Source organism: Frankliniella occidentalis, unplaced genomic scaffold (genome assembly GCF_000697945.3).
Source record: "Frankliniella occidentalis isolate FOCC.00 unplaced genomic scaffold, Focc_3.1 Scaffold168, whole genome shotgun sequence".
Taxonomy (NCBI): Eukaryota; Metazoa; Arthropoda; class Insecta; order Thysanoptera; family Thripidae; genus Frankliniella; species Frankliniella occidentalis.
In genome coordinates this window covers 604,346-618,295 of record NW_026267294.1, presented here as the reverse complement: position 1 = coordinate 618,295, position 13,950 = coordinate 604,346, and the positions used below count along the sequence as shown (strand labels likewise).

Sequence of the window (13,950 nt, the reverse complement as noted above, 5' to 3'; positions counted from 1 at the left end):
AGGCCGGGCGGCATCCCTGGCTCAGTATTGTTGGGTATTGTTGGTGGGCACGGGCGGCGGCGGCGGCGGCGGGCGGGGCCGGCGACTTCTCGCGCCCCTTATACATCTGGGTGACGTCATGCGCTTTGGTTCTCTGCCCTTCTCGAGAGTACAAGCTGCTGACACCTTAAAGTTTTATATATTTATGTTTTATGTTTAGTCTAAAGATACTTAAGGTATCATCTGCTAAAAAGGAAAATATGGAAAAAGTAACCCCGCCCCGGAAAGCAGGAAAGAAAAGAAAAACACAACAGCAAGGCACGAGGCAGGAGTCGATCTTATGTCAATGTGTATCACGCCGACCTGATGAGCGCGCACAGCGGGCCAAGTCAACATCCGGCCCTAAAGCAACAAACAACCAGCAACACGCGGCTGGGCTGCAACGGCCCGGCAAAAGAGTGCGGAGCGGATTGTGCCAGTCGAACACCCGATCGGGAGCTAGAATACCACCTCGCGTTATTTGATTCTTTTTGCTTTTGCCGCGTCCTCGCCGAGGTACTCACGACGGCGAGCGTCAACTTAAAGATCAACCATCCGCAGTTTCTCCCGCGTTTGGCTGGTTCCTTCCCTAAACTTGCACGGGGACGGTCGCTATGCGGCCCATAGCCCCAAACACACCGCGGCAGTGTACTCGTTCGCCGGACGACGCCTCGCCTAGTCATGCGCGCCTCTGTCGCGAATTTCCCGAGTAAGCAAACTCCAATGGTCGCGTCGTCGCCTCGCCCGCGGCCCGGCCGGTGTGAGCCAGGCAGCGCGAGCGCTTCCCTCCTGCCGGGGCTCCGGCCGCCGGGCTCTGCGGCGCTCTTGAGAACATCGCCAAATCATTGCAGCCAGCCTCTTGGGACTTCCCCCGGGGTCCTGCGGGTCCTCAACGCGAGGTGCCCGCGAGCCGATAACGAGCAGGCACACGAGTTACTACCCACGCGAACAGAGCTGTGTAACGTACGGTACAAAGAATTGGGATCTTTCGGAGAACAAAAATAAATTGTTCGTACTAAGAAGTAGTGAGCTGTTAGTACTATAATACGTGGCTGCTCCAGATCCTTTGCACGATACGAAGCGAGTTCCTCGTAATACGAAGAGTTCTCTCCGTAAGGAACCAAAGAGTGCCAGATAACCTGCCAATCAAACTGCTCCTTGTATCGGCGGGCCGGGCAGGTCGGGGCGGCGGCACCTCGGCCCGCGCGTTCAACAAGTTCCATCAAAGAGGGTGACGCGGAGCGACGCAGATCGGCGCAGAGCGCGGCCTTGAGTACGCGCGCACTCGGCGCACTCGGCCCAGGGAAGGACGAGGCGAGGGCAGGAGACACCAGTTCCAGCACAATGCTCTTCTTGGAATGTGGCCGGATACGGTCAAAAAATGACAAAAAAGTAAATAAACAAATAAATAATGGCAACGGTTAGTGTTGGCTCGCTGTGGACCAGACTGGGGATACGTGCCTCTGAACCACAACTCACTGAAAATCAAAGGTGTTGAAAAGCACCTTTGCAGGGGTGCTAAAGAAATTTTAAGTTTAATGCCCCTGTAAAGGCACAAAAGAGCTATTGAGGTACTAAAAATTAGAGCCTTTAGCAATTTTAACGCCGTTGAAAAGGCACTAAACCCATTGCATTTTTTATAGTTCTAAGCACCTTTGTTTTTCCAGGGTATTTGAGCTTGTCATACACACATACTAACTGTCTCTCTTCCGTTAGCCCGAGACACTGAGGTTGTCCAGTTTAGTGCGGATCCGCACGGATTCCGCGGAACTTGCGTCCGCACGGATCCGCATAGCGGGAGAGGAGGGGAGGGCTTGAAATAAACGTTTTTCTACTCAGTAACACTACAGAAATAGGTTGGCATACACATATTTTTGATAAGAGGGCAGCAATGATCAAAATGCTGTGAAAATATCGCGTCAGTAATACGAAGGTGAGGTTAGCGACCGCCATTTCGGCCGCTCGGCGCGCCGCCGGCCGGGCGGAGCGTGTGCTAAACTAAAATTGGTTTCTTGGATACTTAACTCCAGCAAAGTACATCGACCCTTACATCGAAATGAAGGTGACAGTTTAAGGATTACAAAGGTATAATCCTTTTTGAAATTAAAGGCCTTGTACACGATCAAAGCCCCATCGCAAAATAGGCTGTTTTCCGAGATCACAATAACTTTTTCAACGCCTATTTTCTCATGCTAGGAGGCGAGTTATCAATCTACATGAAGCGAGCGGATTTTCCGCCAGACCTTAAACTTTACATTGCTTTTTACCGCACTTTGATACGACTTCTAGTTTTCGAGAACGAAGCTCATATGTACACGCATGTCGGCCCGGGGCTGGACGCTATGGGCCGCGCGCCCGGCTCGACATGCATATACAAATGACAGAATATTGATCATTTCTGCCCTCTTATCAAAAATATGTGTATGCCAACTTATTTCTGTAGTGTTACTAAGTAGAAAAACGTTTATTTCAAGCCCTCCCCTCCTCTCCCGATATGCGGATCCGTGCGGACGCAAGTTCCGCGGAATCCGTGCGGATCCGCGCCGGATCCGCACTAAACTGGACAACCTCACTGATCGGCTTGGCGATGGTGTTTGGGCTGCCTCGAAAGGTCTTTTTCCCTATTCAAATACTTGCAGTGAATCTTCTGGAGCAAACACGTTCATACACAAACTGTAAATGTTCTCTCTCTTTTTTGTCGTATTTCCTATAAAAATTTCCAATAGTAACACATACATAATTAGTATCTCGATATGCAGCTTGGCATATTGTTCCACTTTTATACCTGCAGATGTAACGTTTGTTCAAGTTCAAGAAAGGGTTCGGATGCGGCACAATAAATACAGTCAATAACGCAGTTTAATTTTTATCTGCGACCCTTTCTGCCCAGCGGCAGCAGACGCGCCACCGTTTCCATGCACATGTAGAGCTTCCTGTCCTGGTCCTTCACTTCCGAGCGAACCACCCACGTGATGTCTGGGTTCACATAAGATCCTGCTAGTGTAGCGTACGACGTCGAGTCCAGAGTGGCGTTGTTGAAGCTGTATACTCCCTAAAAACAGCAAAAAGAAACGCATTTACCGGAGAGTAGTCCCAAACGCATGGTGCGGCAGTGCATCGCGGGGTTAAGGAGAGCCCAGCACAGGGTGACCACATTGGGGTCACGCCGAACACACATTTTGTTGTGCATAAACTTGCAGAATATTTCTCAGCCAAAAGTATGCACAAATTTTTATGCATAATTGTGTACAAATTGTGCATAATTATGCACACACTGTTCATTGTTATGCATAAAATTGTGCATAATATTATGGTTCTATGAAATTCTACAAGTTTTATGTATAACAAAGTGCATTAGGATTTAGAGTGAATGTGTTAAAGGGTAATGCAACAAAAACGCAAGATGGATGTTTATAAAGTGATGTACGTACAGCTTTGATGGGGCACACAAACGGTGGCGTTATGGACTTGATGAGGGTGTACCACGGCGTGAGGGGGGAGGCGTAATCTGCACAAACGTTGCTCTGCTTCTTTTCCCAGTTAGCGAAATACTCGCAATTGTTTGGAGAGACTCCGCCGCGGCACTTGGTGAACTTGACGCTAGTCTGTAAAGAGCAGCGTTATTATCGAAAGAGGTGGCAGCACAATTAAACCTTGCAAAGCAAATGCCAAATCCTTTGCAATTGCGAAGCAATGCTTTGCAGTTGCAAAGCAAATGGCTTACAATTGCGAGGTCTTAACTGTGAGGAGGAATGGAGTCGACCGTTCGCACGGAGCGCAGCTCTTGCAGTTTCTTACCTCCGTCCAGGACGCCGCCGGTCTGTCGAACAGAGCGATCCCTTTAAAGTAAGTCTGGTGAGACTTCCCGAGAGAGGTAGTCGATACATTCAAATACACCATCGCAACGCCTTTCTGATCTGGACACAGTCTCATCTCTCGGATATCAAGCATTGCAGAGGGCCGTCCGACCTAGGCACAACAAATAAATCCAATTCACGACAAGTCTTCAGTCCTATTGGTTCGCCGTCTTTCAGTTAGTGACCACCATTCTGATGCGCACGTTCTTACCGCCAAGTGTGCCCCGTTGCTGTGCCGTGGAAGAGCGTCGGAAAGTAGTAGGCACAGCAGTAACGCTCTGGCGGTCGCCATCGCACTGCCGGTACTGACACGTACGGGTCATTAAAATGGGAGGCGTCCGAATTGGACTGACATGGAACTGAAACAGCGACCGCATTAATGTTGTGTCACTAGATGAAGAGAGGCGATCTGTCAAATTAGTGCGTCTGCGGTGGTGGGGCGTTGATCTGCCTCTGATGAAACCAGCTAGCCAACGCTGTAAGAAATGTTTGGTCCCAGCCAATTAAAAAATGTTCGATCCGTCGGGTAAGTAATAAGCATCATGTTTTTAGTTACAGGAGGAACTAAACTTTTGGTTAGAGAAACTTAATTCGATGGCCACTCTAACCCGCACGGATCGAACATCTGACGGTGGATATCAAAAATTTGTGTGAACTATCTGTCGGAAACCACCGTTTATTACATGCGCGCTTGGCTCGTCCACCAGACCCTGCGGTGGTAACTGAACTTACTAAGGGATTCTGACGGCCTCTTCGCGAGCAGTGAGCAGTAGACAGCTAGTTTATTCTGGTCAACTAAACTGCTCTTTTGTGACGTCAAATGCAGCTCATCTGGTTTAGCCTTTTGTCGTTGTTCGAAAAAGGGGGATCTCCCGTGCGAACCTGTTACAGCACTGGCCAGGTCGTCGCCTGACGCGTCATACATTCCAGCCGTGATTGGTGGGTTCATCTTTAATGTCGAGATATCGATCATAAATATGCAGCGATCATTAAGACCGATCGAACACCAGTTTCAAAAAAGTACAAATTGTTTGTATTTAACAGGTGCTATGGGTACGACATACACTGTAAAAAAAACTGTGAAATTAACATGTTAAGCTTTCCAGTCACTCTTGTTGTTTAAACGACACCAATTTGTTGTGGTACAACAATTCCAAAAACAAACAAAAGACACACACAAAACACATCAGGGAAGGTGGGGCACATTGGGACAGTGGCAATCTCATATATTTTTAACAGTATTTAAATGCTGAAAAAAAATTGACACATTGCCCATTTGAACATAATTCATGATGGTATCAGTGTTGGTAAGATTGCACGGCATGTCTGATGTACAGAAAATCTCAAACAACTATAGCTCAAAAATCTGTTAAAAGTAAGGTACCTTCTTACTTTAAGTGGCAATTTTTTACGCGAATTGAAATTCGATAGAAAATCGAAAGTGGCTGGTCAGTCAGTAGGTACTGCCGCGGGCGGAGGAGTGGTGGGGGAGCTGCCACTTCCGCGCCACCCGTCCCGCGCCTGATACCCTTGCAGCCAGTGCATGGGCAACCCAACCTACTGGCATGTCTAAGCCTGGACACCCCCGGTATTAGCTGGATTTGTGATAGGTACTAATATTAGCTCCGCGAACCGATAGCGTACCGAAAGCATATCAAAAGCAAACAAATCTTTTTGCGTCGGGTACCTTCTCGGTTTGTTCAAGAACACGTACAAGTCTTTTTTTAAAAGATGACAATTTTGACATTTGACAAAAAGGAAGAGTTTTTACTGGTTCACTGTTTAATTTACACAAAAACAATTTTCCTTGTTTCTCAACGGCTGTATAACCTCAACTGTCAGTTACACCTATTTTATACAGTGTAGTATGCAAGCAGTACCACAGCGTAACGTCAACGTGAGGCCGGGTTAAGGAACTGGATGTCTATGCTTCCCCAAAATTACAGACCACTCTTCGTGATTTGTCCACTTAGAGAGAGGAGTCGCTCTCTACGCTCTTGGTGTCATATAATACATTACAAATACAAACCCACCAGGGTACTAGTTCATACATATATGTGTGATAATATGTGAGGTTTTCAGTGATGTGGTGTGTTATATTTACTATTCTACATTTTTAAATTCAATTCCTGCAAAGCAATGCTTTACAGAAGTGCAAAGGATTGAGACCCGTTGTCTTATTTAAACAAATTTTAGCAATCAAATTTTTAGCACACATTTCTTCGTTGATTTGAACATTTGTTAGCAATCATTTAATTTGTCCGAAATCATGCACTTTTGCGTACAAATTTGTCAGAAATGGTGGTAGATGACCTTATGAAGGAGCAATATCTGTTCCCACCGGTGGCCACCACAAATTGCATATGATCTTATGGCGACCCCACGATATTTATATACCCCGGGGTGCAACATAACGAGCCAATAACGGCATGTGATGGTCTAGAACCCTCTTAGGGGGCCGTGATATTTGTACCCCCTCACGCCCCCTACACGGCCCGGGCCGGCCAGGCCGGCCAACCCAACGCCGCATGTGATATAAGCAAGCCGGCGAGGTGCGCGGCGTCAGTCTACAGACGCGCGGTGAGAGAGAGGGAGCTCAGGAGTCGAGTCGAGTCGCGCCCAGCGGAGAACGATTCGAGCCGGGCCAGTGTGCGCGTGCGTGCGCGTGTGTGTGTGTGTGTGTCGGGGCAATCAGAAGGGAGAGGGACGAGGACCGCGATACCTTATTGTGGACGTAGGGAAGGTAAGTGCAGCGCAGTGCATCAAGTTGTGCACAGAGAAGTGTGAAAATAAGTGCGACGATCGAGCGAAGGGACTATCTAGCAATCTGCAATCACAGTGCATCACAAGTGTGTGAATGTCGCATACTTGTAGGTGTGTGGAAGGACATTCGTACACATGGAGAAACAAGCGTGTAATTTTCAAAGGAAAACACCTTAAGTAAGTGAATGGGCATTACCACACCTACAAGTGTGTGACATTCACACACTTGCGTTTCCAGTGTGCAACTTTTGCTGCTTTCCAAAGGCACGTCAGTTGCTGGAAAAGTAAAAAGCATCTGACGTACACATGCATGCACAAGTTGTGCAAGTAAAACCGAGAAGAAAATATATTGCAGTCGGCAGAACGTTTTCTCGCGGTCGACACTGCCGAGTGAGTGAGTAAACCAGAGCCAATATTTGCCCCTCCGCGAATGCCAGGGTCACGGGCACGGCTCGTGCCCCGTGGCACAACAAAGCGTGGAGTGATGTCATATAAGCCCTTACGGGTTGTCATGGAAATGGCGTGAAAACGTTGCAGAAAACCTTATGGTCAACAAAGCGGTGATGTCGTTTGCGGTCATTTGGACATCACCACGATCTTCTATACGTTTTTCTAAAAAATGAAACGTTGTGCCCATAAAAAAGGAAAAAGAGAAATCGAAAATGAGAAAATCTATGCCCGTGTCCTCTACGGTTCGCCCGTGCCGTGTCTCCAGTCAAGCACATCGTCCGGCTGAGAGTGCCCACCTGGACCATGTAATCTCGATGGGAATCCCAGTCCTGTCTGCATTTTGCCCCGGCGCAAAGCTAAAATGGAAGGTGAAGGTGCTTGCGTACATATACGAGACGAGTACGGAAACAGTCATTGGCGATCGAAATAGAAGAAGCGCGTTCTACACGGCTTTCCCCCACCCCCTTTCTACAGGCGCCAAGCTCCGCCACCGCCCACCTCGGCATTGTCATCGACTTTCTTCCGACGCCAACGACCTATGGACCGCAGCGAGTCAACAGCAAGTCACACTCTTGCGGGTACTTTCGTTTCTAAGTACAGGAGCGATATTCCAAAACGCGGCGCAAGCAGCAGGAGTCACGGCATCGCAGCAGCCGGGCACCAAGAGATGGACGGGGAGAAGAGGTAGATTGGGAAAAGGAGGATGGGTGAGGAGCGGGGGAGGGGGCAAATCATGCCTATTGTGTTAGATCATTTAATTAACACTCCAAGTTCCCCGCCACCAAGCCCGCTCCCCTCCCTTCTCTCCTTTCCCCCGCGCGCCAGACTTCTCAATTTTTCGCGCCGGTTTAACTCTGGATGGAAATGATTATTCTCTTCGCTCTCCCTCCCCTCTTCGGACGCCGCAACCACGCACTTCCCTTTACTCGAGGCCCTACTCATCCACTACGTACCAACAGTAATTCCACAAACGTTGATTGGGGGGCCGATCCCAAAACAGAAATAGTTGTCCCATTCCTCCCCCCCCCCTCCCCCCCCGGTGCTCTGCGCGGCGCGACACTGAAAAATGCTGTCGTTAATTTACAAAAAATTTTTAAACTCGAATTATAATTTAAGTTGTAAATTTACGAGAGCACATTTTTACTAGCCAATGGATTTGTAGTCTATACATACTGCATGTATTTTTACGATTACAAATTTTAATTTTACAATTTGCGTCAAGGAAAATTTTTCTGTAAACATACCTACTTTTTTTTCACAGTGGAACGTTTTGGACTGTACTCGCTGCCGTGTAATTACTGCCAGCTTACAGACACTCTCTCATCACGACAGGTTAACAACACATACATACGCACGATGGACGCCGCCGAGTTCCGAGTGCGCGGCCAGGAGATGGTGGAGTACATCTGCAGCTACATGGAGGGCGTCGGCAAGCGCCGCGTCACGTCCGACGTGGAGCCCGGCTACCTGCGGCCGCTGCTGCCCGCCGAGGCGCCGCAGCAGCCCGACTCCTGGGACCAGATCTTCGCCGACGTCGAGTCGAAAATCATGCCCGGCGTAAGTACTTGGAAATGAAAAAAAAAAACAAAAAAAAAAACAATAGGTAAATTAACATAAACAAATAATAATCACCATGGCGGCTCGCTTGTTGCAGATCACCCACTGGCAGCACCCCCAATTCCACGCCTACTTTCCGTCGGGAAACTCGTACCCCTCGATTCTCGGCGACATGCTCTCAGACGCCATCGGCTGCATCGGCTTCTCCTGGGTAAGACGGCCCCCCGTCCCGCTTGTCGCGTGGCCATGACCGCGGTCCCTCGGTCCCTGGACCCGCGACCCGTGGCGTGCGTGCGTGCGCTTGCTCTGTCGCTCACGTGCCGTTCTGCTTACAGGCCGCCAGCCCCGCCTGCACGGAGCTCGAGACGATCGTCACTGACTGGTTGGGTAAGCATACCGCGAGATTTGAGACAGATTCTAGCTTGAGAACACTGCGAAAAATATCCTCGTCAATTGAAAACACATTTTGTGTTTTCGATTTATAAAATTTGTTGTCCTCGCGAATGAATAGAAGGTCGGTTTTCGACTAGTAATTTTACAACAAAAAATGTTGAAAATTTCTCCCTAACCGTTACAAGCTTTTCTCACTGTGAGAACACGGAACAATTTGATCTGACGCAACTTTACTCGGCAGGCAAGTCGTTGGGGCTCCCGGACGACTTCCTGAGCAGCGGTTCCGGCGGCGGCGTCATCCAGGGCTCGGCCAGCGAGTGCATCCTGGTGTCCATGCTGGCGGCCAGGGCTCACACCATCCGCAGGCTGCGGCGGGCCGAGCGGCCGCCGGGGTCGCCGACGACCACCATCGAGGCCTTGCTGGACGAGGGCGACGGCCTGCTCGACGACGAGCAGGTGGGCGAGGAGACGGCCACCGACAGCACCTACCTGCCGCGGCTGGTCGCCTACTGCTCCAAGGAGTCGCACTCGTGCGTCGAGAAGGCGGCCCGGATCGCCCTGGTGAGGCTGCGCATCCTGGAGCCCGACGAGCACAGCTCGCTGCGCGGCGCCACGCTGGCCAAGGCCATGGACGACGACATCCGCCGCGGCCTCGTGCCCTTCTTCGTGTCCACCACGCTCGGCACCACGTCGTGCTGCTCGTTCGACAACCTCGTCGAGATCGGCCCCGTGGTGCGGCGCCACCAGGACGTCTGGCTGCACGTGGACGGCGCGTACGCCGGCAACGGCTTCATCTGCCCCGAGCTGCGCGAGCACATGAAGGGCATCCAGTACGCCGACTCCTTCAACACCAACCCCAACAAGTGGCTGCTCACCTCCTTCGACTGCTCGTGCCTGTGGGTGCGCGACCGGCGCCGCCTCACGGCCGGCCTCATCGTCGACCCGCTCTACCTGCAGCACTCCAACATGGACGAGACCATCGACTACCGACACTGGGGCATCCCGCTGAGCCGGCGCTTTCGCGCGCTCAAGCTGTGGTTCGTGCTGCGGCGCTACGGCATCCAGGGCCTGCAGAAGTACGTGCGCAACCACATCAGGCTGGCCAAGAGCTTTGAGGCGCTGGTCCGCGACGACCATCGCTTCGAGGTCTGCAATGACGTCAAGGTGAGGAGCACCCGGCAGACTGCAGGGTGATTCCGTACAGTGGCTAGTTCTCTCTCTCTCTCTCTCTCTCTCTCTCTCTCTCTCTCTCTCTCTCTCTCACCTACTGCCAGTTACCCAGGAGAGGGAGATCCCCTGTGAGTGTAGGCAGACCCGTCGCACAGCAGTGTTTCGCGGTTGCCTACCCACCAGGCGCTCCGGTAGACCCGCGCCATGCAGCTCCGTTACTCCACCTTGTTTCGGACAGCCCTTTAACTCGGCCGCTCACTCTTGCAGCTGGGCCTGGTGTGCTTCCGGCTTCGCGGCACGGACCGCCTCAACCAGCAGCTGCTGGCCACCATCAACGCCTCGGGCAAGCTGCACATGATCCCGTCCATGGTGCGGGGCAAGTACGTGCTCCGCTTCTGTGTCGTGGCGGAGAGCGCATGCGACGCCGACATAGGTAAGCCACTCGCACGCTGCCCACCGGCAATGATTCGTGTCTTACCGACGTACATTAGGAGGTCCTTAACGAAAAAAATCTATCACCCCCCCCCCCCCCCAAAAAAAACCAGAAAAAAATGGTTTCATACATAGATGATATATTCTATCTATCTTTTAATGGCGAAGGACCCCTCGAGGTAGACCATGTTTCATACTCTATCTCTTTCCAGAGCACGCCTGGGAGGTCATTTCGGAGCACGCCACGGACCTGCTGGACGAGGTGCCGCTCTCGCCGGTCATCCGCAAGCCCGTCACGCCCACCGAGCTCAAGGAGAAGCTCTCCCTCAAGCGCACGCTTTCGCGCCGGCTCTCCTTCGTGCGCTCCGTGTCGCGCGTGCAGTACCAGCGCTCGCTCTCCCGGTAGGTCGCCACGCCCTGGACCCGTAACCTTGGAATCCTTGGAATATCTCGGGACAAATGTGGGCGGCGCCACCCCGGAACTCCCTGGAATAACTTTACGGAGTAAATTCTTTTGGGTGCCGCCATGGCGCTCTGGACTGGAATATGAGGAGCGCAATGGATCATAACCGAAATACTCGATTGGAAAAAAGACTGTGAAATATCTACCCGAGAAACTCGTGAGGATTTTTAAACTTCTGTGAATCATTTCACCCACGATTAAGATTTTGGAATGCGTGCGTATTCATGGCGACAACTTAAGGAGGATTCGTAGCTTTCTTTCAAACTAATTATTATCGAAGGAATATCCTTGATAGGAAGGAGCACGGCCGAATTATTTCACTCGCCTAAGTCACAATGGAAGGATGGGGTTTCCAGTCCCGCCCTGGAACGGCTGGGCACCCGAGCGTTAACGGTAGCGTCAGCAAAGGATTGTGCCGTGTGTGCTCATTGCCACGTGTCCGCAGGACCTCCCTGTACGACGGCGCCACCCCCATCACCGTCCCGGAGGACGACCTCCACGACGACCTGGACGAGTTCGGCTCCAGCCCCGGCAGCGGGCTGGGCGGCGGCGCGCCGGCGGTCGGCAGCCCCCGGAGCCCGCTGACGCTGAGCGGGCTGAGCCACGGGCTGGGCGCGCTCAGCGGCCTGGGCGCCTCCTTCCAGTGCGGCACCCCGACCATCACCGAGAGCGACGAGGACCCCTTCAGGCTGGCCCTGGAGCAGCAGCGGCAGCAGCAGGACGGCGCCGAGCAGGGGGAGCAGGAGGCGATGCCGGCCGTGGTCAAGGCCAAGAAGGCCTTCAGCACGGGGCTGCTGGGCGGGAGGACCGCCGTGAAGAACGCGTAGCGTGTCGCCTGCCGGGCCACAATGTGGCCATACGTGGGGGGACCACGCCGCCCGGCGGACAAACCCACCTGGAGCCCAGTGTAAACCAGTGGCGTCATCCGGTGACAGCGGGCTTCCCGAACACCGGAACCAACGACCGTTTCACGGGTGATAGAGTTAAGTTCCATTATTTATTTTTCTACACGTGTTCCATGCGATATACATATTTGTGATATGAACGACGCAGAGCTGCGCTTTGTGTTTTATTGTCGATGATAGATAGGACCTTAGGATGTTTTGCTTGTTTGCGTTGATCGCGTCAAAAAACTAGTATCTCTTCCTCTCTCAAGAAACAACGTGCACTCCAGCACGGGTTTAATAATAGCAAGTACAAAACAAAGAAGTCGATGTATTTATTTTATTGATATGTATTAAATTAGCTTTTCATCCTTTCACCCTCGGTTTCATTAACCAACCCGCCATACTTTTGATGGCAGTACCTATCTCTCTCTGGTCCTCTGTCTGTCCGTCTGTCTGTCTGTCTGTCTATCTGTCAGCTACCTGTCTGCCTGTCTACCTCTCTCTCACACACACAAACACAAACAAACACACACACACACACACACACACATGACCACGGCAGTGAGATTCAGACGCGCCCGTCCTCAGCTGGGCACGCTAGCCGCGCGCTGGGTGAGCTGCGGCCGGTCTCCGCCAGTGGGCGCCTCCTCCCAAACGTTGAGCGGGATGAGCGCCGAGGCGGCGGGCTCGGTGCGCTCCTCGCTCTGCTCGTCGTCGTCGCCGTCCTGGCCGGAGCGCAGCAGCGACTCTCCTGCAACACGACGACACACGAGACGCACCCGCTGGTGATTCAAGTGGCTATATGTGTGTGTGTTTTACATTTTGTACCACCACCGGTAGTCGCATATCGCAAGGCAACGACTCAATCGTCACGACGTGAATGGCGTGAGAACCTTCATTGCTTGACGCCCGTCGATCTCTCACTCAGCCGCCGCGATACTCCCCGCTTCTCCTGACGCTACTCCCGGCCGGTGGGGCGCCAGCGCCGCGGCTCCACAGATGGCGCCACGGGCCAAACCACCGCGCGCTCGCCTGGACCGCAGCAGCAGCCGGCCGGCCCGGGCAGATCAGAACGCAGACCCACAAACCCGCCCCCTTTGGAAACGTTTTGGGATGCTGGGCTGGACCGCAGGGGGCCCCGGGCTGCAAGGTCGGGCCGCACCCCTACCCCGCCGCGCCGCCACGCGCCGCCACGCGCCGCCAATGCTACGTGCCTGGCCTGCCCGGCTGCAATTACAAGTCTTATATCATGCGTTTCCCTTCAGTAATTGCAGCCAGCTGGGGCGGGCGCTCGGGGCCGCCAGCGACCCTCCCGGCAGCCGGCATCGACAGCCAGGAGAGAGATGCACGTGCCGCACGTGCGCGAGGGGCGTTTAGCAGCCCGCCCAGCGGCGGCGTCACGTGACAGGCGAAACAAATATCGGTTCTTTCTCTCGCCGAACCCCGCCTTTCCTGACATTGATTCGTGTGGCACACTCACCGAAGAGCATGGCGGGGAGGTCGTCCTCTTCCTCGCAGAAGCTGATGGAGTTGTAGAGGCCCGCCCGGTGGAGCAGGTCGCGCACCTCGGGGTCCACGTCAAGGAACAGCAGCTGTTGGCCGCGCTTCTCGAAGTCCCGGACGAGCGCCTCGAACGCCTGCACGCCGAGCCAAAAACGGCACTGTACAGGACTCGAGCGTCGCAAACCGTAGCAGGTGATAAATAATGCAATCTCATGTTGCTAGTTGGGGTCCGGAAAATTGACAGTTATACTTCTCAGAAGTAGAGACAGATGTGTAGGAAAATCCCGTAAAACCCACGCTGGCCTGTGTCTTTTTTCCCAGTCGCCTAACCAATCAGAATTACTGCGCAAACAACGAAAGTAGCCCGATTCTTCGATCTCTGCCACCCCACCACCACTTTTACCTTCGTCTAGTGCACAGCGGCATCCACCCCCATCGCTCGTCGTGTCTCCCCCCC

The 13,950-nt window shown here is 52.6% G+C and overlaps 3 protein-coding genes across 4 annotated transcripts in view; 1 reads left to right on the top strand and 2 right to left on the bottom strand.

Moving 5' to 3' along the window:
- Positions 1–2,868: 2,868 nt before the first annotated feature.
- LOC113208919 (uncharacterized) lies at positions 2,869–4,313 on the bottom strand. Of its 2 annotated transcripts, none has more exons than XM_052271651.1 (4): positions 4,079–4,313; positions 3,817–3,987; positions 3,450–3,623; positions 2,869–3,070 (listed from the first exon to the last, which is right to left on the bottom strand). In XM_052271651.1, exons 1-4 carry the CDS (start codon positions 4,250–4,252, stop codon positions 2,885–2,887), a joined length of 705 nt encoding a protein of 234 aa, XP_052127611.1. In that variant the 5' UTR covers positions 4,253–4,313; the 3' UTR covers positions 2,869–2,884. The 2 variants fall into 2 exon arrangements, with proteins under 2 accessions (XP_052127611.1, XP_026281958.1); XM_026426173.2 differs by having other exon boundaries at positions 4,087–4,313.
- A 2,129-nt stretch (positions 4,314–6,442) lies between these two features.
- LOC113208884 (aromatic-L-amino-acid decarboxylase-like) lies at positions 6,443–12,364 on the top strand. The gene is made up of 8 exons (XM_026426125.2): positions 6,443–6,618; positions 8,421–8,645; positions 8,743–8,856; positions 8,981–9,032; positions 9,280–10,202; positions 10,476–10,641; positions 10,853–11,042; positions 11,549–12,364. The coding sequence occupies exons 2-8, from the start codon at positions 8,445–8,447 to the stop codon at positions 11,928–11,930; spliced, it is 2,028 nt and encodes a 675-aa protein (XP_026281910.1). The 5' UTR covers positions 6,443–6,618; positions 8,421–8,444; the 3' UTR covers positions 11,931–12,364.
- The window catches only part of LOC127748717 (uncharacterized), a 6,322-nt gene continuing 4,678 nt past the window's right edge, over positions 12,307–13,950 (bottom strand). Inside the window, exons 2-3 of the mRNA XM_052271631.1 lie at positions 13,471–13,711; positions 12,307–12,741 (exon numbers count right to left, since the gene is read on the bottom strand). Of these exons, the coding sequence (XP_052127591.1) occupies positions 12,575–12,741; positions 13,471–13,711 (408 nt within the window). The 3' untranslated portion in view covers positions 12,307–12,574. The remainder of the gene's footprint in view (positions 12,742–13,470; positions 13,712–13,950) is intronic.